Below are 27228 nucleotides of genomic sequence, written 5' to 3' on the forward strand. Positions count from 1 at the left end.
AGGAAGCAATGCCGGACCCAGCAGGCACAAAACACAGGGAAGTTTCTTTAAAAGAGAGATGGGGCTGCTGTAAGGATTTACGAAGCTCATCCCTAAAGCGCCACGGTACAGGCATGGAGCCAGTCCCACCTCAGTGTTTGCTAATTCACGAACGCCAGACTTTCCAATCCTGCGGACGACTGTGCTTCTCTATCTAAATGTCATCCATCCATTTAACACAAATTCACTGAACACCTACTCTGTGCCAGGCATTGTTCTGTGGTCCAGCGGTACACCCAAGTTCTTGCCCTCAGGGGCTGACACTCTAGGGAAGCTAAAATAAAGGATTAAAAAAAAGAGATATAAGACCCCGCCCCTGACGACACAGAAGTTCCCCCAATTCCCAGCCAGTGAAATGATTTGGGTTTCATTTTCTGCTCTTCCAGGCTCCCGGCCACTTCCACTGCCCCTCGTAAGTCCTGAAGTTCTGATGCAAGATCTCAGCTCACTGGCCTCCTGAGAGCCCAACCCTCTTGAAAGGGATGGGGTGCAGGGGGGAAATCCCGTGGCCTTTCTTAATTTCAGCTCAGACAAGGTCGTTATGCTTTTAAAGTTACTTCTCTGAAACAAACCAAAAACCCATTAACACCCCTGCCCCACCCCCCAACACACTACACAGATACAGACATGTATGGGTCAGAACTCACACCCTAAAACATCCAATGTTTAAAAGCCCTGAGAAGCCCCTTCCAGTGGGCCAGAGTCGAGGAGAGCCTCTTTCTGTTTCCTGCTCTTCCAGGGCCTCAAGATAAATGCAGGACCATCCTGGTGGCCCCAAGGCCTGGCTGCACCCTACCTCCCTCGCTTCTCCTGTGCTTACACCTCCTCTGCCATGTGCCTCTTCCCCTGAGCCTACCCCAGTGGATACAGTCCTTGTTTTATACCAATAATAAATTCAGGAAATAAATTCTCTCACCATTGTGTGGTTCCACCCAGCACATATGATCTCATTTAATTCTCCTAGCAGCCTTCCAATGTAGTACTAACAGCTCTGTTTTGCGAAGAAGGAAATAGAGGCACAGGAGTTAGAGCTCAATTCACTAAGGCAGACACTGTACTTTTCCACCTGATACCACTACTTCCATCCTCTTTGCTAAAGGGATTCTAGTTTTGTGCAAAGAAGCAGTGTATTTAGCCCCAGACAAAAATACTTGTTCCCAGCCTGCTTTGCAACTGGAGTTCCAAGTACGAACAGTTCTGGCTAACAAGACATAAGTGAAAGTCAGCTGGAAAGGTAGCTTCTGTGAAAATTTTTGTTTTCTTCCATAAAAAAATAAGGGACCCAGCCAACACTGACCATTGCCCTGGCCCCTTCCCTGATGAATACTGATGAGATGTCTGGAGCTGCACCAGCCATCTTATGAACCTGAAGCCACAAACATGAAAATACAACCTAACATGCTAAGAATGGAGTAGCAGAAAGATAAAAAGAGCCTGGATTCTTCACAACTTTGGGCAGCAGCTGAACAAATGCCAGTGGCTGCCTTGTTAAGGGAAGAGAGCAAAAATGAAACCACTTATTTGTTTATGTCACTGTTAGGCCTTCTGTTACTGTTAGTTGACAGCATTTGTAACTGAGGTCTTAGGACTCCCAGCTCTGTGTTCCTTCTGCTCTATCACTGTGTCCAGAACTCACTGGGCATGGGGTGAGTCACTCGTTTCTGCTTTGCAAATTGGCTGAGGACCAGAACCCCTTCAGTTAGGAAAGAGAAACCTCGAGGGAAGTCAGTGAGGAGTTTTGAAACAGGAAGAACTGTTAGTTGTGGGCAGGAGCTGACAACATGGTGATGCTCACTCATTTGACAGCAGCCACTCCCATGGATCCACCTGATGCCAGGCCCAGGCTGGGTATCAGGGCTTGGGTGCATTATATTTGGCCTCTTGCAATAAAATCATCATCTGGTGGCAAAGGAAAGCAGGAAAGCACCTGTCAGATAAGCCTACTTCATTTGGAGCTCTCTGTCTTGGAGCCTGGCTTCTCCTTGTGTCTTCTTCCAAAGCAGAGGCCTGGGGTCCCACTGACTTCTCCCATTCTGTCCCCCTAGCATTCACTGGTCACCAAGCCTGGAAAATTCAGCTTCCCAATATCTGTTAAACCCACCCCTCATCTGGCCCACTGCCACTCCCTACTATAGGTCTTGCAACCATCGCCTGGACAGTAGCTACGGCCTCCTCACTGGCCTCCCTGCCTCCACTCTCCCTGCCTTCTCCAACCTTCATCAGGAAGCCTGGCGGAATCTTCCTCATTTACAAACGTAATTATGCCACTCAGATGCCTCGGTGTAGCGTCCCCATGACCCTAGCAAGTACCTGGCACCTAGTGGATGCTGATAAATGTCTGTTGTTTATGTAAATGAATAAGCAGGTGAAAGAATGGACTTTAAAGGAGAGAGAGAGAGAGACCCAACCCTTCTAGTGACCCAGCTGGGCCCAGCTTTCCAGCATCCTCACCATGGCATCAGTCATGTGCATGAGCCATCTTGGATGTGCCAGCCCAGTCGAGTCCCCAGATGACTGCAGCCCCAGCCAGCGCTGTGTGGAGCAGGAGAGCTGCCCCACTGAGCCCAACCAACTCACGTAATCTCGAGAGACGACACAATGGTATACGGAAACAACGCCTCTGCTGGGGCCAAAGTCCTTGCTGTCTCTTCCTTTGATCTCTTACTTCTCCCCCCTACCCTCTTAACTCCTCCACTGCCCAAGAAATATTCACCTCTGGGGACATCTGACTCCACCTAGGCCTCGTGGGATGTGCGAGGCAGGGCAGAGTAAGCTCTGGGGAGTGAGACAGAGATCTAGGATAGTTCTAGAAGACGTCTGAAGGCTTTGAGAAAGTGAGATGATCAGCCATCCATATAATCTGACGTCTAGATCAATTCAGGTCCCATGTGCTAAGACTATGCTCTGTGCCAAGTGGCGCTGGGAGCCGGAGGTGCAGAGAGGGGTGAGACCCAGCCGCTTACTCCCCAGGGGCCCAGAAGCCAGTGGGAGAGACAGACGTATGTAAATCAACACCTGCCATGGGGTTTGATCAACATACCACAAAAGTGTACTCAGCAGCAAACGGAAGAGACCCTGGTTTCAAGATGCCAGGTAGAGATGTTTCCGCCCCCTCACCCCGGCTGAAAAGCAGCCTGACAATAAGGAGAACACAAAATAGGAACACAAACTCTCATCTTCAAAGAAACCAGGAGACACCTGTGACCCCAAACCGCAGCACGCAAGCACGAAGAGCAGATGGAGGGGTGGTAGATGATTTAACAGAGCCCAGGAAAGACAAATCTAAGTGCCTGCCGTTACATGGCAGGGTGGGGTGGGAGGCTTGGAGATGGGGAAGATGCAACCAACTGGCCTTACAGAACCACAAGGGGGCTCCAAATTAGGGGACCCAGATACCACAGATGGTGAGGCAGGAGGCTAAAAACAGGTGGGTTGTTTGGAAGTCTGTATAAGGAGCAGTTAGACCCCCTGGTCCTCTCCCCTGCACTATGCAGCCAGGCAACGACCCCTCCCTAACGCGGGCAGGGAAATCCAGCTAGAGAGTTCTGGACCCAAGGACACCAGCCGCAGAGCAGGTGCGGGTGAGGCTCCAGACTGATGGTTGGAGATGTGGCAGATTTGATTACACTTAGCAGATAATCACTCCCTCCATCCTCTACCTCTGGAGGAGGAGCATACTTCCCCACTCCACTGATGCTGCCTTGGCCATGTGACTTGCTTTTGGCCAGTGGGATATTAGCATATGCCTCACAAGGAGAGATTTGATGTGCTTGCACCATGTTCTCTTGTGCTGACAAAAGAACAGGCCCTGGCAAGCCTGCTGGTTCTAAGAGTATAAAAGAAAGAGGGAGCAGGGGTGTCCAGATGACCTGCAGACTTGCAGCTCAAAGCAGATCAGCCTGGCTGAGCCCAGCCTACATCAGCCAATCCCAGCTGACCTGAAGGTGTGTAGTGAAATAAATGCTTATTGTTGTGTACCATAGAGATTTTTGTGGTTATTTGTTACACAGTAGTAGCTGACTGATATGGGAGGATTCAGTGAAAGTCTGAAGGCTTAACAGGGTGATCCCAGCCTCCTTCCCTCACCCAATTTAGGAATGCAAGCACCCAGGCATACATTCATCCCAGGCAGGAAACTGTGGATGGGATCTGACCACCTCAGTGAAAAGTCTTACAGATGCTGACAGCTGGTGACATCTGGATGTTCTTGACAAAACGTTCAGCTGTTCCTACAGAGGTGTTCACTATTTTGCAAGCCCTGTTCACTATTTTACATAGAGCTTCCAGTCCAATTTTTAATGCTTTATTCTGTAAAATGAATGGATAACCAAAGATGACTATTTAATTGAGGAAAGTTCTAACATGAAAGAGATCCAATGAAACAAATAGAAAAAAAGGAACTAGCAAGAAATAGATACAATGCAGTGATCAGAAGAAAACTTTAAAGAAACCATCACTGCTATCCTTAGAGAGAAAAGGAAACATATTATATCCACAAATAAATACAGAATGCCATAACAAATGAATAATCAGGAAACAGAGAAGAGTTCTTAGAAATTAAAAATATGTTGATTAAATTTTTTAAAAAATAGAGATGCTGGAAAATAAAATAGAGTAAAAAAAAAAAAACAAACCACCTCTCAGAAGATAGAATAAGATGGTAAAAGTAAATAATAAGAAAATTAAAGGATTACAAAAATGGGCAGAAGACCTAAATAGACCTTTCTCCAATGAAGATATACAGAGATGGCCAACAAACACATGGAAGGATGCTCAACATCAACATCACTAATCATTAGAGAAATGCAAATCAAAACCACAATGAGTTACCACCTCACACCGGTCAGAATGGCCATCATCAAAAAAATCTACAAACAATAAATGCTGGAGAAGGTGTGGAGAAAAGGGAACCCTCTTGCGCTGTTGGTGGGACTGTAAATTGATACAGCCACTATGGAGAACAGTATGGAGGTTCCTTAAAAAACTAAAAATAGAACTACCATATGACCCAGCAATCCCACTACTGGGCATATACCCTGAGAAAACCATAATTCAAAAAGAGACATGTACCACAATGGAACATGGAAGCAACCTAAGTGTCCACTGACAGATGAATGGATAGAGAAGATGTGGCACATATACACAATGGAATATTACTCAGCCATAAAAAGAAACGAAATTGAGTTATTTGTAGTGAGGTGGATGGACCTAGAGTCTGTCATACACAGTGAAGTAAGTCAGAAAGAGAAAAACAAATACCGTATGTTAACACGTAGATATGGAATCTAAAAAAAAAAAAAAAGGTTCTGATGAACATAGGGGCAGGACAGGAATAAAGATGCAGCCGTAGAGAATGGACTTGAGGACAAGGGGAGGGGGAAGGGTAAGCTGGGACGAAGTGAGAGAGTAGCATTGACATATATACATTACCAAATGTAAAACAGATAGCTAGTGGGAAGCAGCTGCATAGCACAGGGAGATCAGCTCAGTGCTTTGTGACCACCTAGAAGGGTGAGATAGGGAGGGTGGGAAGGAGATGCAAGAGGGAAGGGATTTGGGGATATATATATATACATATAGCTGATTCACTTTGTTATACAGCAGAAACTAACACAACATAGTAAAGCAATTATACTCCAATAAAGATGTTAAAAAAAATAAAATTATACAAAAAAAAAAAAAACCAAACCCAGATAACCAACAAGGACCTACTGTATAGCACAGGGAACTATATATATATATGTGTGTGTGTGTGTGTATGTGTATATATATATATATATATACATATATATATATATAACTGAATCACTTTGCTGTACAACTGAAACTAATACAACATTGTAAATCAATTGTATTTCAATAAAAATTAAAAAAAAATTAAAGGATTAACCTAGGAGGCCAGTAGTAAAATAACAAAAGTTCTAGAAGGAAATAATAAAAAATCTCCCCTAGAACTGAAGAAATCTTCAGATTAAAGTAGTTTGCTGAATGCCCCAAACACTTGCTGTTGGGGGGGGGACATGACCCAAGCATTATAAAATTTCAGAAATTTAGGCATAAAGCAAAGACCCTAGAGGCTTCCAGAATAATGAAAAAAGCTACCTAAAGTTACACACAAAATATTGAAAATAAGAATAGGGCTGGAAGCTAGAGACATGAACAGATGTCTTCTACCATCTGAGTCAAAGTCTAGATTCTCAACCTAGAATTCTAAACCCAGACGGGTTATCAACAAGTGTGAGAGGAGAATTAACAATTTTCAAACCTGCATCCTTTCTCAGGAAGTTACTGGAGGGTGTAGGCCAACAAAATAAGGGAGTAAACCATTGAAGAGGAAAATGTGGGATTCCAGAAACAGGACAGAACATAGGAAGAAGCTGAAGGGAATCCCTGATCCGACGGTGGAGAAAGAATCCCAGGGTGTCAGCTGTGCACAGGCCTGGGGGACAGCTGGGGCAGAGAGGAGAGTTTAGGAGTCTCCAAGAAAAATTTATCACTGAGATTAGACCCTGGAAATCCCACTGTGAGGTTTTTATGAAGCTACAAGAGTGTATGGAAATACTTAGTCCAAGAAAACTAAAAATTTTTTTTTAAAAAAAACCCTGAGCAAATGAAAAAATGAGACAATTATTAACTCCTGTCTGAACAGGAAATAATATTTACATTGCATTAATAATGGAAACACTGAATATGCAGTTAACAGAAAATACGTTATGTTGAGGATAGGGAAAAGGGACCAGAGTGTGCAAGAAAGCTAAAATCTTCATTTTCCTTAATATGAAGTCAGTAGATAATAGGTAAAGTTGGGGATTCAAGTGGTAGAAAAATAAACTGGATATTTAGCAAGATGGAGGTAAATACAAGGAGAAATAGCTAAGAGGGTGGGATTGCCTCTGGGATAGAGGATGGGTCAGGGCCATGGGAGAACTAGTTTTTGCTGTTATAAGTCTTTTTTAGCACTATTGGTTTTTAAAATTTACTTGCAAACAGTACTTTGATAAAAATGTATTAAAAATAATTACGTTACAGATGAAAAGGAAGCCCAGAGGAGGGAGCGTCAGAGAATGAAAAGGCTTCAGAGAGGGCTCCCCTGAGCGGCTGTTGCCCTAAACCTGTTGAAGGATGAAGAGAGGGCCAGGGAACAGCCTGTGCAAAGGGCCTGGGGCATGTGTGTTCAGCCCAAAGGCCATGGCTCTTAGAAAGAGAGGAAGGGTGAGTGGGAAGAGAAGCAGGCAGAGGCAGTTTACATGGGCACCCAGCCATGGTAGGCATTGCAGATTTTGTTCTGCAGCAACAGGTGGCCCTAGGATGGTCTCAAGGAGGAAGTAACTGGCGTGATTTGTTTTTAACAGGCTCTTTCTCCTTGCTGAGGAGGGGGTGAGGGCAGAAGCAGGGGGCCCAACAAGAGGTGATGGTGGTTTGGCCCAGAAGGGAGGCTCCGGGGATGGAGAGCAGTGGACAGGTTAGAAAGATGAGAGTTTGAAGTAAAAGCAATAAGGCTTGGTGCGGGGAGTGGTGGGGACAAGCTGCCAGGCATTTCCTTCATTTGACCTTCATGTGAAATTTTAGGGCTGGGTGGGAAAGGGAGCACATTATACTGAAGAAGGTGTGCAGAGGAGCTTTTCAAAGTTATGCTGCTTGGGCTTCCCTGGTGGCGCAGTGGTTGAGAATCTGCCTGCTAATGCAGGGGACATGGGTTCGAGCCCTGGTCTGGGAGGATCCCACGTGCCGCGGAGTGGCTGGGCCGGTGAGCCACAACTACTGAGCCTGCGCGTCTGGAGCCTGTGCTCCGCAATGGGAGAGACCGCCATAGTGAGAGGCCCGCGCACCGCTATGAAGAGTGGCCCCCGCTTGCCACAACTAGAGGAGGCCCTCGCTCAGAAACGAAGACGCAACACAGCAAAAAAAAAAAAAAAGTTATGCTGCTTGACTGAAGCAGATCTGGGGCTCAAACTCACCTGCCCAGTCTGCAAGCCCATCTCTCCCAACTGCAGGAGGTGTCCCTGGGAAGGGCTGCTGGGTAAAGAGGTTAACTGATTCTAATTCTCAGCAATCCTATGCAGTAGGTCTTGAAGAAGAGGGACTGAGGCTCAGAGAGGTTAAGTCACATATCCAAGGTCACACAGCCAGTAAGTGGCAAAGCTGAGATTCAACCCCAACAGGAGACAGCCGGGGCTGATGAACCAGAGGAAGCCCTTAATAGGGACTCCAGTGACGAAGCCGCAGGGGCTGGGCTGGGAAGGCGTTTTGGCTCATCTTAGTTGAGAGGACAGACCTCAGCATCGGTAGCTGATCCCCCCACCCTGCCCTGTGGCCGGCTCTGGCCTGGGCATTGTGGAGGAGAAGGAGGCGGAAGAGGCTCTGTCCTGGCTCTCAGGGAGGGAGAAGCCTGGGCCCCAGCTCCTGCAAAACCACCTGTCCGACGGCAGAGGCACAGTCATTGGTCTTGGGGAGACTTCCAGTCTGAGGGTGGATGGCCCTAGTTTTGAGGAGGCCAGGGTCTGATGGGGGAGACATAACATTATTCTGCCTTGGGGAGGCAGGCCCGGTAGCCCCTCCAGGACACCAGGGAAAGACTGAGGTGCCAGGTCCAGGCCTGAGGTTAGAGGTGCTCAGGCTTCAGGACCTCAATGCCAGGCAGGGCAGGGCCACCTCACGGTTCCCAGACACCCAGTGTCCCAGTTCCCCAGAGCTCACAGGTATGGAGTTGCACTTTCTCTTTCTGCCCTGCCATCCCCAGGAGGAGGGGCTGATCAGGGGCGCCAGGGTCACTTTTGCTTGGGGAAGGCGCTTGGGTGGGGGTCAGGGTCTAACTCAGGTCACAGCTCCCCTAGCCTGGTGCCCAGGAACCCCCGCCACTTCTCCAACCTCCAGCCGACATTCAGCAGATCAGTCTCCCCTCCTCCCCTACCCTGAAGCTACCCATGCATCCATGCATTCATCCATCCATCCATCCACCCATCCTGTTCTCCTCATTGAACATGTGGAGCCAGGCTGGTGCCAGGCCTGGGGACACGGTGGGGACACACACAGAGTCTGCCCCTCTGAAGCTCACAGCTGAGCACAGAAGACACGGCCCCCTGAGCTGAATCTTGATGAACTTGGATTAGAGGCCATGCGAGGCCAGGGTCGGGGTGGGGGGCTCTGGGAAGTCCAGGGGAGGGGCCCAGCTGGTCCAGGGCAGGGAAGCATCCAGGAAGAGGCACCCTGAAGGAGGACTTCCTCTCACATGTGGGGGTGGGAAAGGGTGAGGAGAGTGGCCGGGCAGAGGGTACCACCTGTGCAAAGGCCCTGAGGAGGACCAACACTTTCTCACCGGTTCCTGACTGGTGAGCCTTTGAAAAACATAAACCGCGTCACAAAACTCCTCTGCTCACGCCCCACAAGGCTCCCAACACACTCGGCCTGAGAGGACAAGGCCCTACGCGGTCTGGCCTCGGCGGCCTCCCCGCCTCCCTCCTCTCCAGCCACACTGGTCTCCTTCTGGCCCCTCAAACACACACACTTGTCCTCACCTCAGAGCTGAGCGCCGCCATCCCACCCCATCTCTCTCACCTCCTCAGAGAGGTCTTCTGAGCTCACCCGTCTAATGAACGAATGAAAGACCAAACAAATGAATGAACTAATGAGGCTGGGTGTGCCTGGAGCACAGGTAGGTGAAGGAAATCAGCAGAGGAGGAGACTTGGGCAGGTGGCAAGGCAGGGAGGGTGTAAAGCCTGGTGGGCTGCAAGGGGTGGGCTTTATTCTGAGCTTCTGAGAAGCCACAGGAGGGCCTTGGGCGGGGGAGGGACAGAGCCGTGGACACTGCCCCCCTCACTCTCAGGAGCTGCCTCAGAGGCCACCCACTCCTCATGAACTCGAACAGACAGATCACTGGCGCCTGGAGGGAGGGCCTTGCTGGGGGGTGGGGGGGCTCCAGGCGGAATCGGTGTCCCCCCTCCCCCACCTTTGTCCTACTGTGTGCTGCAGCAGCCAGAGCGCCACCTCTGCCAGAGCAAGGCTCTCTGAGGGCCTATAACACACCAGCCCTGGGGACCTAGGGACAAAGTCAGTCCAGCCCTGGTCCTGAAGAATGGCCCAGTGTGGAAAGGGGCCTGGCACATAGTAGGTGCTCAATAAACACTCCTTTCCTTCTTCTCTCCCTTCCTGGCTGTTTTCCCCCATTGCCTTCTCAAAATGCGTCAGGCTGCTCAGGTGGGCAAGGTGCTTAAGAGCATGCCTTTGGCACGAAGCCATCCAGCCTCTCCACTCACTAGCTGTATGATCTGAGTAAACTGCTTGTCCTCTCTGAGCCCCGGCTTCCCCATCTGGAAACCGGATATGCTAACACTGCTCACCATAGGCGGTGTGGTGGCCATGAAGCTCGGTGATGTATGTGAAGCAGCCCGCTTCGGATGAGGGCTTCATAAAAACAGCGGTCGTTACTCACTGATCCTTATGCGCTTATGATGCTCTTACCAAAAGAGGAACTTAGGAGTGATCTAGTCCCATCTCCCCATGATCCAGATGAGGAAACTGAGGCCCAGAGAGGGGACAACTTACCCACGGTCACATGGCTGGTTGGCACAAGCTGGGGTACGGCGTCCAGCGGCAGCCAGGCCTGTGCTCAGGCTCCAGACAGAGATCTTAGGGGTTGGCAAATCTGGTCCAGGGGCCAAGTCTGGCTCACCGTCTGTTTTTGTACAGCCTGCCGGCTAGGGTTGTTTTTTACAAACCATTTGCAATCGATTTGATGAAGGAAATGCTAACTTTGAACTCCAATGAAGCAAAATGTTATCCCCTCCAAAAAAAAAAAAAAAAAAAAATTCCACCCTCATCAGTAGTAGATCTGTATTAACATCATCAACAACAACAAAAAAGTCCTTGATTATTTATCATTACATTTGAAATTTTGTCAATTTACAAAGAGTAGAAATTTGTGTTCTCCTGTATACTAGCTTTGATGTTGCATCTTGGCCCCCAAAGCCTGAAATAGTTCTTCTTTACCCTGTCCTTCTATTCCTCACCCTGCCCGGGGCTCTCCAGACTCAACCAGTCTCAGGGCTGATAACCCCCACCCGGCCGTCCTCTGCGGCTGGGGGACCCAGACCGTAGGACTGTGTGCTCCCCACCCAGTGCTCGCCCCGTGCTCCCAGCCCTCCTTGCGGCACTGGCCTTGGAACCCAGCTGTCACCCTGGGGGACGTGTGCACGGTGGCCTGGGCGGCGTCCCACCACTGGCTCTGGGCCCCCAGCTGCCTTGAGTACCACGCTCTCCTTTCCAGCCCCTTTCGGGAGCCAAGGCCAGCGTGGGTGGCTGAAATCTCCCCGGTAACAGGATCTGCGACCCCTTCCAGCTTCCTCCCCTAACCTGCCGCCCCTCCTCTCTCACCCGCACCTGCGCTCCGGCCCCTCCTCCCGGCCCCTCCTCCGGGCTCCTCCCGCACCCCACTCCTGCTCCCTCCTTCCCTGGCTCTCCATGTCACCATCTGTGGCACAATCCTTCTCTGTCACTCTCCCTGCCACCCCCTCCTTCTCCTCCCTCCTTCCCCGCTCTCTCTCCCTGCATCTCTTTCTGCATCCCTCCCTCTCACCCTTTCTCTCTCTCTTTCCTCCTCTTTCTCTTCATCCGTCACGCATTTCTCATCACTCCCCCTCATTCTGGCTTTCCACCCACTGCCATCTTCTCTGTCTCTCCCTCTCTCTCTACCTCCGACCGACCCCCCTTTTCCCTCTCTTTCTATTGGTTTTTTATGGTCCCCTGTTCCCCATTTCTCTTCTTTTTCTTGGGAGGCTTCTCCCTCCTCCCCAACCCCAGGCTCCTGCTTGCAGACCCCCAATCTGTGCCCCTACCCCCCCACCACCACCCAAGACGTGTCCTGGAGATGGGGGGGTGACGCACCAGGCGCTGGTGGGAAGTCAGGGCCGGAGACCAGATGGGAGCGGCTCTGGGCAGACGTGGCCGCTGCAGGCCTAGGAGGGGGCTCCATTCACCAGCCGTCTAAAAGTGGGCACAGTGTGGGGAGCCCGGCTAAGGGGTGCTCGGGGGCACTGGGGACTGGGCAGGGAGAGGGGGCAGCAGAATGATAACCGGCTTGGCGGCAAGGAGGGGAGCCCTCACCCCATGGGCAGGTAAGGAGGCTGGGGCCTGGATGGGGTCCCAGAGGGTGGGGTGCTGGAGCTCACCCTCTGCGCAGGATGAACTTGGGAGGCTGGGGCTGGGGACTGGGAGAGGGTGGAAGGTCCAGGGAGGAAGGAGGACATCCTGCGACCTCTTCGTGGACAGCTGGGGGCTGGAGGGTGGGCATTAATCTCGGAATCTCATACCACGATTCCAGAATCTTGGAGTCACGGAAGAGCAGAGTGTCGGAGCTGGACAAAACCAGATGCATCATGGCATTTAGCCTCCTTGGCTCAAATGCCAGCTTTCCTGAGCTCCCCCTCTGGGCTGGGCACTGTGCTCAGCACACTCCCATTTAATCTTTACAACAACCCTGGGAGGTGGGTAGGCTTGTCTTCATTTTTTTTTTTTTTTTTTTTTGCGGTACGCGGGCCTCTCACTGTTGTGGCCTCTCCCGTTGTGGAGCACAGGCTCCGGACGCGCAGGCTCAGCGGCCATGGCTCACGCCGCTCAGCGGCATGTGGGATCTTCCCGGACCGGGGCACGATCCCGTGTCCCCTGCATCGGCAGGCGGACTCTCAACCACTGCGCCACCAGGGAAGCCCTTGTCTTCATTTTTATAGGAAAAAATGAGGTCCAGAGATGGGAAGTGAGTAGCCCAAGGTCACACAGCAATTTGGCATCCTCCCTCTGTGGCAGAGCCCAAGACCCCAACTTAGGGTTTGTGGGCTTGTGGGGTGTGTTCCTGTGGGTCAGACCCCAGGCCTGGGGGGGCGGGCACTGAAGGTCTGGGCCTCTTTCCTGGGGGCAGGCCCAGGGGAGCAGAGAGAAAGAAGGACTTAGAGTCAGCCAGGTACTATCAGCCTGCACTGTCCAGGGCTGTCTCAGTCCTTGATGTCTCTCAGCCCGAGGCCTTCAGGGAAGCCCACAGGGCTGGGAGGTATGGATGGTTTAGGACCAAACAGAACTGGGCTCACCTTCTGGCCTCCCACTCACCAGCTGAGTGACCTTGCACAGCTTACTGAACCTCTCTGAACCTCAAGTTCCTCCTCTCTAAACCGCCCCCCCGCCTTGGGCTTGGTGAAGATCTCATGATGTGAGTTCGAGGCCTCTGCCCAGGAGCGCCCTCCTACTTCACTCCTGGTTATACTTGCTGAAGGGCTTGGTCTGCTCACATTTGCAGATGTCCTGCGTGCTGTGCTGGGCGCTAGGGTTACAGATATAAATAACTCAGGGTCCTGCGCCCAAGAGCCAGCAATCTAGAGGGGAAGGGGGTGGGAGATAGACAAATGGAGAACGACTGGGGTGTCTGGCATCCCTGAGGGGCTATTCTGAATTGCTGTGGGGCTCAGGGCAACCACTCACCCTCTCTGGACCTCTGTTCCCTCTGGAATAGTCCTCTGAGGAGTCCGCCTCCGGCTTTCAGGCAAGCTTGTGCCAAAGATAAACCAGACAAGGAGAAAAAGGCCCTCCTCTCCAAAGGATGAACTAGATCATGCACAGCACCCTAGCTGCTTAAAGGAAAGGTGGCATCTAAATTGCAGGTCTGACTTACCCCAATGGAAAGCTATAATTTCCTTGCTTCTGGCACTCTGGCCCATTAAACTTTGACAGGGAAGATGGGCCCAGATAAGGGTGGAGGCAGGGAGTCTTCTGGGGGGACCAAGGGCTTGGGGAGGGGCTATTTCACCCTCCTGTACAAAGGCAGGGCCTGGCTGGTACACTGTGTTCCCGCCAGGGCCATGTGTGTTAGCACGTGTGCCTGTGGGTACACATGTGTGTGTCTGGGCAGGAGGGGCCGTCCTCAGAGCTCACCCTCAGGCTTCCCCAGGGCAACTGTCCCTGCAGCCTGGAAATTAGGTTTGCCTGACTCACTGCTCCTCTCTTCGGAGTCTGCTGCTCCCCTCCCTCCTCCAGCCCTGGGCTGTGATTTGTCACCTGGCGGGGATGGTATAAAGAGGATGTGCACACACGGAGGCAAGGTGGATGGGCAGGTGACGTAGGACTCCCCAGCCAAGGAAGTCTGGACTCTAAGGTCCCAGATTCACAATTCCAGGTCTAAGAAGGGCTGATTCCAGCGTTCTGGAATTCTGACCTTCTCCATTCAAAGATACAGAGTCTAAAAGTCTATGACTCTACAACTCAGTTCTAAGACTCTAAAATTCTATTTTTAGGTCTCTAAGGGTTTAGGGATGTGGGCCCATGATCTTAATAGTTCAAGAGCCTGAGGAGCAGTGAGGAGAGCTCTGAATAGGTTGGTGGGAGAGCTGGATCCCAGCTGGCTGGCCGGACCAGCTATGACCCTTAGACAAGTGCCTTCTCCAGGCCTGGCCTCAGTCTGCCGGCCTGTGAAATGGAGCGGGCGGGAGGTGGCCTTACGAATCCTCCCAGCTTTGTCCCTTCCTAGCTATGTGACCAGAGTGTATGGACTCAATTTTTTTTTTTTTTTAGCAGTATGCGGGCCTCTCACTGTTGTGGCCTCTCCCGTTGCGGGGCACAGGCTCCGGACGTGCAGGCTCAGGGGCCATGGCTCACGGGCCCAGCCGCTCCACGGCATGTGAGATCTTCCCGGACTGGGGCATGAACCCGCGTCCCCTGCATCGGCAGGCGGACTCTCAACCACTGCGCCACCAGGGAAGCCCTATGGCCCCAATTTTGTTCCCTGTCTGTACTTTGGGAACAACGCTAGTGCCTCCTTCATAAGACCCTATAGGATGCTGCATGTCACTGCTTAGCGTGGAACCTTAGCTCCGTGACGAAGGGCTGGCAGGACGGTTAAGACCCTATGCGCCCACTGTCCAGACTGCCCCTTGCTTAGTGCCTGGGGTGAGGGCAGATTGAGGGCTCTCATCAGGCTTGGAGGAGCAGGGAGAGGGTGCTCTGAGCCCGGCCAGCCTGGGGAAGCATCAGGAAGTGCCAGGGCCAAGGGGTTCTTTGCCATTCTTGGCATCACCCCGCCTGGTGCTCAGAGCCCTTGGAAGTCCCAGGTATTGGGCAGGGGCACCGGGCATGCTCACCCACCCAGAGACGTTTGCTCTGAGTTGGGGTGCCTCCCCTTTCCAGGAGCTTCGCATGTGAAAAGTGGTGTCCGGACAGGGCAGTGGGGACCATAGGTCTCACTGGAGGCATTTCAGGTCCAGTGTTCGGCGGGCAGGAGAACACGGGAGGAAGGCTCCTCTGAGAGGTTTCCTTCTCCCTTGGGGTTTCTGTAGGGAGAGTCAGGGCAGCCAGCAGCCAAGGGACTGGGGAAGGGGGTGGTCATTTGGATGGAGGGGAGGAGGTCCCGTCGCAGAGAGGCTCCAACTTCCAGCCCTGGCCTCTAACTGGGTCTCCGGAGAGCCAGAAAGTCCTGCTGAGGGAGGCTAACCAATCCTGGGGCAGGAGGTCTCTCCCTGCTGAGGGAGGCTAGCCAATCCTGGGGCAGGAGGTCTCTCCCAGCAGGGCCTGAATTCCCACTATCAGCAATGCATCCTCCCTTTGCGTTAAGATTTGTCCACCGGGGTTCCTCTGATTCATTCGATGCCTCAAACACTGATGCAGAACTTGCGCTTATATGAAAGGGACGAGGGAAAGGACCAGAGCCGAATACTAGCATCTCCACGCTTGAGAGTGAAGTCTAGCAGGGTAGCCAGGAGGAGTCTCAGCTCCTTGTAACACACGAGAAGTGTAGTAAGAAGGTGCTCACAGAGTGAATGGGGACACTTGTTCCCACTGTGCCGCTGGGCAAGCTCTTACTCACGTTTCAAGACCCACTTGAAGTGCCCTCTTCTCGGGGGAGCCCGCCCCACCAGCGCAGGGGGGAGCTGGCTATTCTTGTCCTTACCTCCAGGGTGTTGTGAATTTCTCCACCATGGGTCAGCCTTTGGGGCAGAAGGGGCCCCAGCTGCCCACCCCCCCAGGTTCACAGCCAATCATCCTTCACAGCAGGGCCTTTGTCGGGGTGCAGTGGGATGAGCAGGGCTGAGAGAGTCCTCAAGGGCTTTGATTTCCAGGGGAAGGGACACCTCTGAGCTTGTGGTTCTTAACTCCATTCAGAATCTGAGGAATCTGATGAAAGCGCTGGGCTCTGCCCAGAAAAAACAAGGATGTATTAACTTTCACCAGAGTTTGGGGGGTTTATGGATCCTCTGAAGTTCATCAAGAGACTTGGGTTCAAGGTTAAGGACCTGTGATATGCAGCAGTGTTTTTCTAGTGTGAGAGCTGAGACCTGTTTGGGGGGTGTCTTAGTCTGTCCAGATTGTCGTAACAGAATACCATAGACTGGGTGGCTTATAAACAACAGAAATTCATTCCTCACCGTTCTGGAGGCTGGGAAGTCCGAGATCAGTGTGCCGGCAGATTCGGTGTCTGGTGAGGACCTGCTTCCTGGTTCATAGGTGGCTGTTTCCTTGCATGGCAGAAGGGACATGGGAGCTCTCTGGGGTCTCCTTTAGACGGGCACTAATCCCATTCATGAGGGCTCTACCCTCGTGACCGAATCACCCCCCAAAGGCCCTCCCATCTAATACCATCACACTGGGGGTTAGTTTTTTTTTTGCGGTACGCGGGACTCTCACTATTGTGGCCTCTCCCGTTGCAGAGCACAGGCTCCGGACACGCAGGCTCAGCGGCCATGGCTCACGGGCCCAGCCGCTCTGCATCGGCAGGTGGACTCTCAACCACTGCGCCACCAGGGAAGCCCTGGGGGTTAGGATTTTAACTTATTAGTTTGGCGTGGGGGAGGACACATTCAGTCTATCACAGTGGGTGATCCACTTGGGGCTCTGCCAGCAGGCTAATCACAGGTAGAAAGGGCAGATATTATTTTATGGAACAATATGACGTCATCGGGTTGCAATGTAAACCGCACTGGTGTCAAAAACGTTTGGAAAATGCTGGTATGGAGGAAAGGGCTTATGTTGTCATCAGCTTATCGAATGATCCCTTTACTGAACATTTGTGGAGCACTTGTCCTGTGCACAGGTGAAGGGACACTGGTGTCCAGGTCAGTGCTGGTTCTGCTCTTTGGGGCCAGGCAAGCCGGAGTCCCATGCCACACCCCGCTATGTGGTACAGAGTGGTCGCTTCACCTCTTTGAGACTCAGTTTCCTCATGTGAGAAGTGGGGATACCTTGCCCACCTCCCTTGCTGGCCTGTGCAGAGTGAATGAGCCGTGACACGTCAAACTCTGGCCAGGTGCCCAGGAAGTCTCCAAGTTCAGTGTGATGGGGGAGGGGCTGAAGAGAGAAAGCCGTGCCCTGCCATGACCAAACTGTGTCCTCCCTCCTCCAGGCCAGTAGCTGACTGCTGACCACCCTCTCTTGGCCATGGACACCCCTGGCTATCCTTCACTGGTGCCGACGCCCTCGGAACCCTGGAACGCCTCTTCGGCTTGGCCCCTGGACGCCATCCTCGGAAACGCGTCCGCAGCGCAGAGTGCAGCAGGGCTGGCTGTCAGCGGCATTCTGATCCCACTGGTCTACTTGGTGGTGTGCGTGGTGGGCCTGCTGGGCAACTCACTGGTCATCTACGTGGTCCTGCGACAGACGGCCAGCCCGTCGGTCACCAACATCTACATCTTCAACCTGGCGCTGGCTGATGAGCTTTTCATGCTGGGGCTGCCCTTCCTGGCCGCCCAGAACGCCCTGTCCTACTGGCCCTTCGGGGGCCTCATGTGCCGCCTGGTCATGGCTGTGGACGGCATCAACCAGTTCACCAGCATCTTCTGTCTCACCGTCATGAGCGTGGACCGCTACTTGGCGGTAGCGCATCCCACCCGCTCAGCCCGCTGGCGCACGGCGCCCGTGGCCCGCACAGTCAGTGCGGCCGTCTGGGTGGCCTCAGCCGTGGTAGTGCTGCCCGTGGTGGTCTTCTCGGGCGTGCCCCGTGGCATGAGCACCTGCCACATGCAGTGGCCCGAGCCGGCAGCGGCCTGGCGGGCTGGCTTCATCATCTACACGGCCGTGCTGGGCTTCTTTGGGCCGCTGCTGGTCATTTGCCTCTGCTACCTGCTCATCGTGGTCAAGGTGCGCTCAGCTGGGCGGCGGGTGTGGGCACCCTCGTGCCAGCGGCGGCGGCATTCTGAGCGCAGGGTCACGCGCATGGTGGTGGCCGTGGTGGCACTCTTTGTCCTCTGCTGGATGCCCTTTTACGTGCTCAACATCATCAATGTCGTGTGCCCGCTGCCCGAGGAACCCGCCTTCTTCGGCCTCTACTTCCTGGTGGTGGCACTGCCCTATGCCAACAGCTGTGCCAACCCCATCCTTTACGGCTTCCTCTCCTACCGCTTCAAGCAGGGCTTCCGCAGGGTCCTGCTGCGGCCCTCCCGCCGTGTGCGCAACCAGGAGCCTCCCCTGGGGCCTCCAGAGAAGAGAGAGGAAGAGGAGGATGAGGAAGAGGGTGGAGGTGGGGAGGATGGGCAGAAGGGAGCAGGGAAGCATGACGGGCTGAAGGAGATGAATGGCCGGGTCAACCGGATCACACAGCCGGGTCCCAGCGGACAGGAGCAGCCTCCCAGCGGCCCCACCAGAAAGGAGCGTCAGTTCCTACCCCAAGAACCCTCAGCTGCAGAGAAGTCAGGCCCCCTGCACATCAGCTATCTGTAAGGGCCTGCGGAGGGCCAGGGTAGCCCAAGGACAGGGCAAAGACTGTGGGTACACCTAGGGCATGCCACCTGAGGTGCCAGGGGCCCATCATGGGAAGTTCAGAGGCCTGGGCTCTGATCCCATTGCTGCCGAGACTTGCTGTGTGACCTCAGATAGGTCACTTCCCCTCTCTGGGCCTTGTGTTCTCCTCTGTGACTCAGGGACGGGAGATATGGCCTGGACGAGCTCTATCAGATGAGAAGTCTGGAGGGGCATCACTGCTGGGCTGGGTAGGGTCAGGTTAAGGGGACAGGTACCGACTGGCTTTCCCCTTCCGAAACAGAGCATCCTCAATCTTGGCCCTCAGAGGGATAAACCAAGGCCTGGATTTTGCGGGCTCAGAGTCAGGTTCACAAAAGAGAGAGTGGGGGCCCACATTCACAGGGAGTGGTACTGCACCCCCAAATAGGATAAAGTCTTACCTGGTAGGGAGAAGGGGTGTGAGATTGCCCAGGCCCCCAGCAGCTCTCCCCCTCTTGCTGCAAGGCTGTGGGCCAGCTCTTCTCCTCTCTGGGCCTCAGGCCTCACCTGCTAAGCAACCCAGTAACCTCCAGGCCCTCTTGGCCCAGACAATCAATGCCAGGACTCTTGTATTCCCGGACAAGAGGAGAAGAGGTGATTTTCCAGGAAGCTAATTAAGTCGAGCTTCAGGGTCCTTGACTGCTCGGGCCCTTCTGAGGCCCTGAGTCTAATTTTGTACTTGTAGTTTTGTATCCCTTTTCTTAAAGAGGGACCCCATGTTGCATAAGCTTAGGCCACCCAAAGGCTAGCTCAGGCCCTGTTGGGGGCAGCTAATCAATCCTCAAAGCAGCTCACTTTGTGTCCTGTGGCTGGAGGGGGTCTCAGGGTCTTTGAGGGCTCAGGAACCTCCTCATAGGAGAAATCCTCCCTGCTTCTCCTCCCTCGGCGACTAAGGCAGGGACCTGGCCCAGGCAGACTGGAACGGCAGAGTGTCTAAACAGAGCTGGGAGGAGAAGGAAGAAGAAGAGGAGGGAGAGGAAGGGGGAAGAGAAAGGAGGAAGAGAAAGGTGAAGGAGGAGGAGGTGGAGGACAGATCTGCTCCATGACCTTGGGGCCGACCTTGGCCCCTCTGGACTGAGCTCAGTTGCAGCATCAACGAAACATGGTTGCTGGTGCCTGGCCTGATCAAACTCAAGGAAAGGATGCCATCAGGGTAGAAAAGCAAACGCTCTGAAAGGTACAGGCTCAGCCCCCTTGAGGGCCTGCAGTGCTGGTAAGAAGGGCTAGGCCTTGGTGGAAACCTGGGGGCAGAGCTGAGAAGCAAGGCCTGGCTCCCCAGAGAGGTCGGGAGGAGTGGTGCAGCGCTGCAGGCTGGGGAGCAGGCCTCCTGGTCCTCTACATGCCCCGGGGCAGCAGGTCGGGAAGGCCCAAGGAAGACAAGACTAGAGGAGGCTGGAGGGAGGCCACAGGGAGAGGCCACTGTCCAAGGCTGGGCCTGGGCTGGCCTGGACTCCCTCCCAGAGATGACCCCTTAAAGCCACAGCGAGACTGGTCCTGGGGAGGGTGGTACCTCCAGTTAAATCTCCCAACCCCCCACCCCGCAGAGGGTAGGGGGTCCTCAGGGAAAGCATGGGAACCACAAGTTGGGAGGCCTAGATCTTCAACTCACCTTCAGATCCTGTCTAGCCTTGACCTCTCTGGGCCTCAGTTTCCCATCATAAAATGGAAGTGCTTGTCCCAACGTGCCTGCCTCCTGGGATGTGGGAAGAAAAGGAGTTGTTTGGGGTAAACTGCCATGCACACTGCAATGGCTGGGGGTGGGCCTTAACAGGTTATAGAGTGGAGGCAGCCCCCTGCCAGGCGTGGCCTCCAACCCCTTCTCCTTCATCAAGTGGCTTCTCTGTCTCCAGCCCTTGAGGGTGAGGGCACTACAGGACATGAGGAAGGGAAGTTGGGGGTCAGAGACCAAGGATCAGGAAGGCAGGGCTTGGGGGAGAGTGAGGCCCCATCAGGGGAAAGAAGTTTACAAAACTAGAGCTTGTGTGGAGGTTGGAGGCCCAGTCCTCAGTCTGGTGTTCCCCTGAGGGGGATCTGGGGGTCTGAGGAAAGAGGGCCCCTGGCATTCCAGCATTTCCTGCTTTCCTGGCCAACCCTACTTTCCTGATTCCTGGGGCAAGTGAGCCTGTTCTACAAGGGTGGCTGGGAGGCCCCTTAGGGAAATTCTGACTCTAACTCTTGTCAATAAAGTCAGTGACACATGACAACTGGCCTGGGCCAATTCCTCTGGCGGGCGCTGTGTTTTTAGATGGGTGTGCATGGGTGGGGGTGGGTACGGGCATCCATCTCTATCGGGATGCTCCTTCTCTCCTGTCTCTCAGCTCTGCGTGCCCAGGCCTCTTTGTGTATAGCCTCCCAGAATCCTGGTCCTCCAGGAGTCACAGAAGACGTTCCTGACAAGCCTCGGCCTGCGCCCTTACAGATCTTGATCCAAAGGCAGTAGATAGACTCTCTTCCTGTGTCCAAAGAGCAGATCTCATGCAAGAGAGCTGACTGGTTCTAACTGAGTCACATGATGGCCCCTTGGGCCAATCACCAAAGACAAGGTGATAGAATGCCATGATTGGCCAGATGTGGGTCATGTGCCCATCTTTCCAGCTAGAGAGAAGGTGGGACACTGTGATGGACAGTTTGGCCTGACCAGTGGGGTAGGAGTTGGGTCAGGGACTGACTATCAATGGCAGGGACAGAAGAGCCAGGCAGCAACAATAACGGGATGGGGGAGGGGTGTGTAAACACAGTGCAGGGCACATAATAGGTGCTCAGGGCATCTCAGCCATATCCACGAGTGAATGTGTATTGGCACGTAACACCGAGGGCCTGCTGTGTGTGTGGCAGGTGTGCACGGGGTGGAAGCAGAGGAACTGCTTGAAGCCCAGGTTGTGTGGGGAGTGGGCCTGGGCCAGGGTCCCCTCTCTGGATCCCACAGCCCTCCAGCTTTCCCGTCTCACCATATGTCACTACCTGTGCACGCTCTTGTGCATGTGTGTGTGTGTGTGTGTGTGTGGTGTCCCAATAGCTTTGTCCCTCCAGACAGGGGCTGTGCCTGATGCATCTGTGTTCCCAGGGCCTGGCAGTGCTGTGGGCCCCTCATATGACTATTTGGAATAAATGACTGAATGGGGGAAATTCCATTTCTCAATTCCAGGGGGGAATTTTCACACTGTGACTCTAGCCTCCTTTGGATCTGTGCAATGTGGTGACCCTGAATAAATGGGGGGGCATCAGGGGAATGGAAGGAGTTATATGGGGGTTTGGGGCTGGGATCTGTGGGTTATGGGAACTACAGGGGCTGTGGGCTGAGGGCAGGCTCTGGGGCTGTGAGCCCGAGCTGGCAGGAAGGGGTGGCGATGATCCTCTCTGCCTGATTCCGTCTCTCCAGACATCCAAGTTGCTCAGACCCAAGACCTTACCTTGAACTTGTCTCTCAGAGACTGTTGCCTGGCAACAGCCCATGGCCACCAGGCTCTGGACCAGAACTTCATATGTCAGCCTCAGCACCAGCAGAAAGGAGTCAGGTGTCTGTAGGCCCTGGGATAGGGGAGGCCAAGGCCCAAGGGCTTCAGGCCCTCCTCACCTCCAAGGGGTGGGGGAGACAGAGGCCACAGTCCCATGGGGAGGTGACAGCCTGGGTGCCACAGGACTCCAGACACAGAAGAAAGCACTCTAAAGGCGGCAAGAACCCCAGGCTATAATGTGAGGAGCTTTCCCTGGAGTTGTGCAAGGCCACGTTCCTGCCAAAACCTCAGGGTGCTCCCCTGTCACTGGCAGGCCCTGGTGAGACTCTTGGTGATTCTACTGGAAGGCCATGGGGTAAACACATCCCCAAAATGTCATGAGACCCAAAGTCAGAAGGCCTGGGACCTAGGCCCACTCTGCCATGAACCTACCACACAGCCTTGGCCATTCACTGCCCTCTCTGGGCAAAGTTCATTAGCGGGGCGGCTGCTCCCGCTAATGCAGTCTGACCGCCGGCTTCCTCTGACACTACTCACTTGTTGTGAGCACCCTCCAGCAAGCCCTGCAGCCTTGGCATAGGCCTGCCTGGCAGGCTAAGGTGGTGTGTACACAGGAGTGAATGTTAGTGACATACTCATGCACATACGTGTGCACGGAGAGCAGGGCCAGTCTTCACTTTTTCACAGGCTCAGAGAAAGTGCCCGGGGCCACACTTGGTCTCCTCCAGGGTCCCAGACACCCCAGGTCCTGGCTCACACAGCCCAGGGACACAGCCTGTACACAGCCAGGAGCTCCTGCCCTCTGGTCATCTTGTTAACAGGAAGGGAAAATGAGGCCTGCAGGAGTACGGGGCCTCTCGGTCCTGCGTTAATGACCAGGAAATATGTCAATATTTGCACACAGGAACTGCTGGCCTTGCTGCGCTTGGTCAGTGTGCCCAGAGCCTGCTTGGTTTCACCATCTGTAAGAGGAGGGGTTGTCTCTGTGCTTGGCGCGGGCCTTCCGCCCGCTCATCAGACAGGGTGGGTCCTTCCTCCTTGCTGACCATGATAAATGGCAGCAATTATGGGGAGAACAAAGCAAACACAAAATGCCCTTTGACATGGGTGGTGTGGCAGGTGAGCTCACGATCACACAATCCATTTCGAGCCTCACAGCCACCACTTCTTAGCTCTGCGTGCCTTTGGGCCAGCCTCAAAACCTCTTGGAGCCTCAATTTCCTCATCCATAAAATGGGCTCGGTAGCCCCATCTCACAGGACTGTCGCAGGGTCGGGAGGCGGCGGGTTGGCTCCGGCCGGCGCCAGCGCTGTGCTCTGTGACCGGCAGGGGGCGCCGCGTAACCTTCCCCTCTCCGCTTGGCGCCCTCAGCCGCTCCGCTCAGCCGGACTCGGCTCTATTCGGCACCACTCGGATCCACTCGGTCAGACCCGGCGATAATCGGACGGACACGCTAGGCTCGGCCGGACTCGGGTCCGCTCGGCCAAGTTCGGCTTTGCTCGGTTCTGTTCGACTCCGCCGGGAGCTGGACTCTCAAAGGCCCCTCCCCGGCGCCGCAGAGGCTCCTTTCTCTAGTCTCGCTGTCTGCCGGATAGAGCCGCGGTGGCCGGAGCAGAGCCGCTCCCTCCGTCCACAAGCTGGCGGGTTTCTCCGTGGCGGGGGTCTGATCTGGCTGAGCCCTAGGTGGTGCCAAGAATGGCTGCAGCTGGCGGCAGTCTTTTCCCAGGGTTTGAGCCCGAAGCGGGTGGGCATGGAGAGGCTTCCCCGGCTTGGGTGTGGGAGTCACTCCCCTTAATTCTGCGGAGAGAAGCGGGGAGGATGGCGCTGGCCTCCCGCGTGCCTTGGCGACCCCATCATCTGGCTCTGCCACTAGTCAGCCGTGGGGAGGGGGTCAGTTGCTTCATCTGTTTCCCTGAGCCTCAGTTTCCCACTCTAACAACAGGGTCCTCGTCAGGGTCCAGGAGGACTGGGATGGGGCTGGCTCTTTCCTTCTCTGGGCCCCTTGGGGATTCTCTTTCCCCTTCTGTAAAATGGGATTAAACTCGCCCAACTCGGATTAACACCCGTAGGAACAGACATGGGTTGCTGAAAAGCCCAGGACGGAGAAACTGAGTCCGGAGAGCGAAGTTCACCCGGGATGAGCCAGCTAGTCGAAGGAGGGGTATGCAGAGCCAGGAAGCCGAGTGAGCGAGCTGCCTTGGAGAGGGAGGGTCCCATTGGACCCTCTGCCCACTTTGCAGGAAGTGGGGTTTGGAGGAAGAAGTGAGGGAACGGGCGCCCCAGCCAGCCCCTAGCACGTCTTAGTGGGCCCTTCATCTTCCCCCTTCTCCCCTCCTTAGCTCCCTAAGAAGGGGACGGGTGGGGAGCATCACAAGCCCGGGGTGGAATGGGGTGGGTGCCAGGCGCATAGCCTCTCCCCAGTAGGTGGCGCTCACGGTTTCCTTTGTTTAGTTTCTTTATTACCGTCCTAGAACAATTAGATCATTAGCCAAACACGACTTGCATCGTTGACTCCGGGAATCATGTTTTGGGTTCTGTCTCACTTTATGACAGGCACACATTTTATTCTTTAAAAATGCATGAAGGGTTCTTGGTGCTTTGTAAGCACTGACTAAATGTCACTATTTTTCTATCTTCTTCCCAACCTTGGGCTGGAAGGTGGATGTGGCTAGGAGCTTGGTTCTGAGAGTTGGGGAGTGTGTGTCTCATCTGTGTGCATGAGTCGAATGGGCTCATGCCCTCACCATCTTCAGGGTTTAACCCGGGAGAAGCACTGCTTGGTGGCCGGTGTAGAGTACCCCCGCTGGTTATCCCACCAGGTTGCTCAGATGGTCTTGGCCTCCTCATGTTCATCTGGCTTCGGGTCACCAAGGCTCAGAGGTAGGGAGACATGTCCAAGGACACAAAGCTAGAAGGAGGTGGAGCTGAGACGTAACCCGGTTTTGTCTGCCCCAGGGCTGGGGCTCTGTCTCCACGCTGCCTGGCTGGCCTGCTGGGGAGATCCTCAGAATGGCTGGGAGACCAAGGGCTGATGCACAGATGGGGTAATTTGCGACATGATGAAAGAGAGAGGGAGGAAAAATGTTAGAGTAGTGTATAATATTCCTGAGTCCTACTCTCTTGTCTGCCCTGCCCCCAGCCAGCTGCCTTGGACCAACGGGGATAAGGGACCCTTTTCTGGGGCATTGACGCTGGCTGGGAGTCAAAGGAGCTGGTCCTAGAACCTGATGAGAATCATGTGCTTTTCCAGACCTCAGCCTCCTCACCTGTCAAGTGAGATGAGGCTCCTTCTCTGCAGAGGGGCTGTTGAGCGTGGCAGGGAGCACACAATGGGCCCTGGACCAAACCACTTCTGTGTCCCCGCCCTGCTTCTCCACATCCCCCATCCGTCTTCCCTTCTCTTCGCTTTTTCCTCAGATGCTAGGCTTCCTAAGCCAGATCTCAGTGAGACAGCCAGGAGCTGTGTCCCGCTCCAGTGCTGCTGACTCAGCCCTTTTCCCTCTGGAGGCTGCAGTGAGGCGAGTGGGGAGGGGGCTCCCCCGTCTCCCTCCCTCTGCAACCCTGGCTCCATGCCCTGGGAATGCTGCCTGGGGCAGGGCCACATAGAGGGCACAGCCAGTGTGGACCTGAGAGTTTTCCCAGTGTTCTTAGGCCTTCCATCTGCTTTCCTTTGGGGCCCCTTGAACCCCTAAGTAGGCCTGGGGTGAGGGTGGGGTACTCCAAGTGGGTTGGGAGGGGGAAGCAGCACAAAACTAGAAGCTGGGAGAGTCTGGCTCTCATCCCAACTTGGACTCCAGTCTGCTGTTTGACCTTAAGCCAAAGACTCCCTGCCCTCCCTGGTCACAGTGTCCCTGGTCACAGTGTCCCTGCTGGACAGATTAAGGAATTGGATTAGATCATCTCTAAGGGTCCTTCCAGGCCTGGATATTCTGCTGTGTGTTTATCCCCCAAAGTAATAAAAAAGCAGAAGCTCAGAGATGGGAGATGGTCAAGGACACACAGCCAGGGCTGTTCCATCCTCCACACTTTGCCCAGCTGTGAGAGGGGCCTGGGGGTTAGTGCCCAAAGCCCCAGACTTCAGTAAATCCCCCTAGGTCGCTGCATTCCAGTGCTTCCTGAGAGCGATAATGTCACCACCTCTCTCTGCCCAGGGGGCAGGCCCTGAATTGCAGCCTTTGCCCACAACCGTACCCAGCTGTGCCATCATGGGAACTCCGGTAGGAAGGAGAGCACTTCCGTTCTGTAGGGTGTGGTTCCTCTTCACCAACTGTGTGACCCTGTGAAAGTCACATCAGCTCCCACCACTAGCTCCTTTTCCCACGAAGAGTAAGAAAATGGATGTAAATACCCTTTGGCTCCCAAAAACCCCTGCAAAGATGAAGCCTGGCCCAGGCAGTAAGTACTCAACAAATGTAGAATGAGAGGTGGCTAGAGGGCAAGGGATGTTTGAGAGAGTCTTTGCACAGAGGTCTCTGACCCCAGGGAACCAGGGCTGCAGCCTTTGCAAAGCCTCCTGCAGCCTAACCAGAAGCAAGCAGAGGCCCAGGGGCATTCTGTACAGACTGCCCTCCTGTGACCTTCTTGGGGGTCATTTCCACGGGGGGATTGGCTGTAGAATACCAAGAAGATGGATAATCATGGCAGCAGTTCCAGGCAGAGGAGGACGACTTTGGTGTCCATTGTGGGTGGGGCTACTGACCTGGCTGCCATCCTTACCTGATACTCTTACCTGATCTCGGAGGAGGTGAGACCTTCACTCAACAAACATTTACCAAACTTCCTCTTGTGACTGGCACGGATGGGGCTGGGGACTGGAGTTCTACAGACAACTAGGGTCTGAGAGGGGAAGGGACTGGCCAGTGGGTGCCAGTGCCAGGATTTGAACCTGAGGCTACTGGGCTGGTGCCCATGCCCTCTCCGTGCCGCCTGCCTCAGTGACTCAGAACTAACGAGCTCTTCAGCCTAGGCTGGAGCCCCCGGCATGGGGAT

The 27228-nt window shown here is 54.0% G+C and overlaps 1 protein-coding gene across 1 annotated transcript; it reads left to right on the plus strand.

Annotated features, from left to right (window-relative positions):
* The first annotated feature begins 17446 nt into the window (after positions 1-17446).
* Positions 17447-18724, plus strand: SSTR3 (somatostatin receptor 3). The gene has a single exon (XM_060113673.1). The coding sequence runs from the start codon at positions 17447-17449 to the stop codon at positions 18722-18724; it is 1278 nt and encodes a 425-aa protein (XP_059969656.1).
* Positions 18725-27228: the final 8504 nt, after the last annotated feature.

The sequence above is a fragment of the Mesoplodon densirostris genome, chromosome 11 (assembly GCF_025265405.1).
Source record: "Mesoplodon densirostris isolate mMesDen1 chromosome 11, mMesDen1 primary haplotype, whole genome shotgun sequence".
In the NCBI taxonomy this organism is placed as follows: domain Eukaryota; kingdom Metazoa; phylum Chordata; class Mammalia; order Artiodactyla; family Ziphiidae; genus Mesoplodon; species Mesoplodon densirostris.

Coding starts and splice junctions, on each gene's coding strand:
- SSTR3 (XM_060113673.1), top strand. CDS start 17,447: ATGGACACCCCTGGCTATCCTTCACTGGTGCCGACGCCCTCGGAACCC.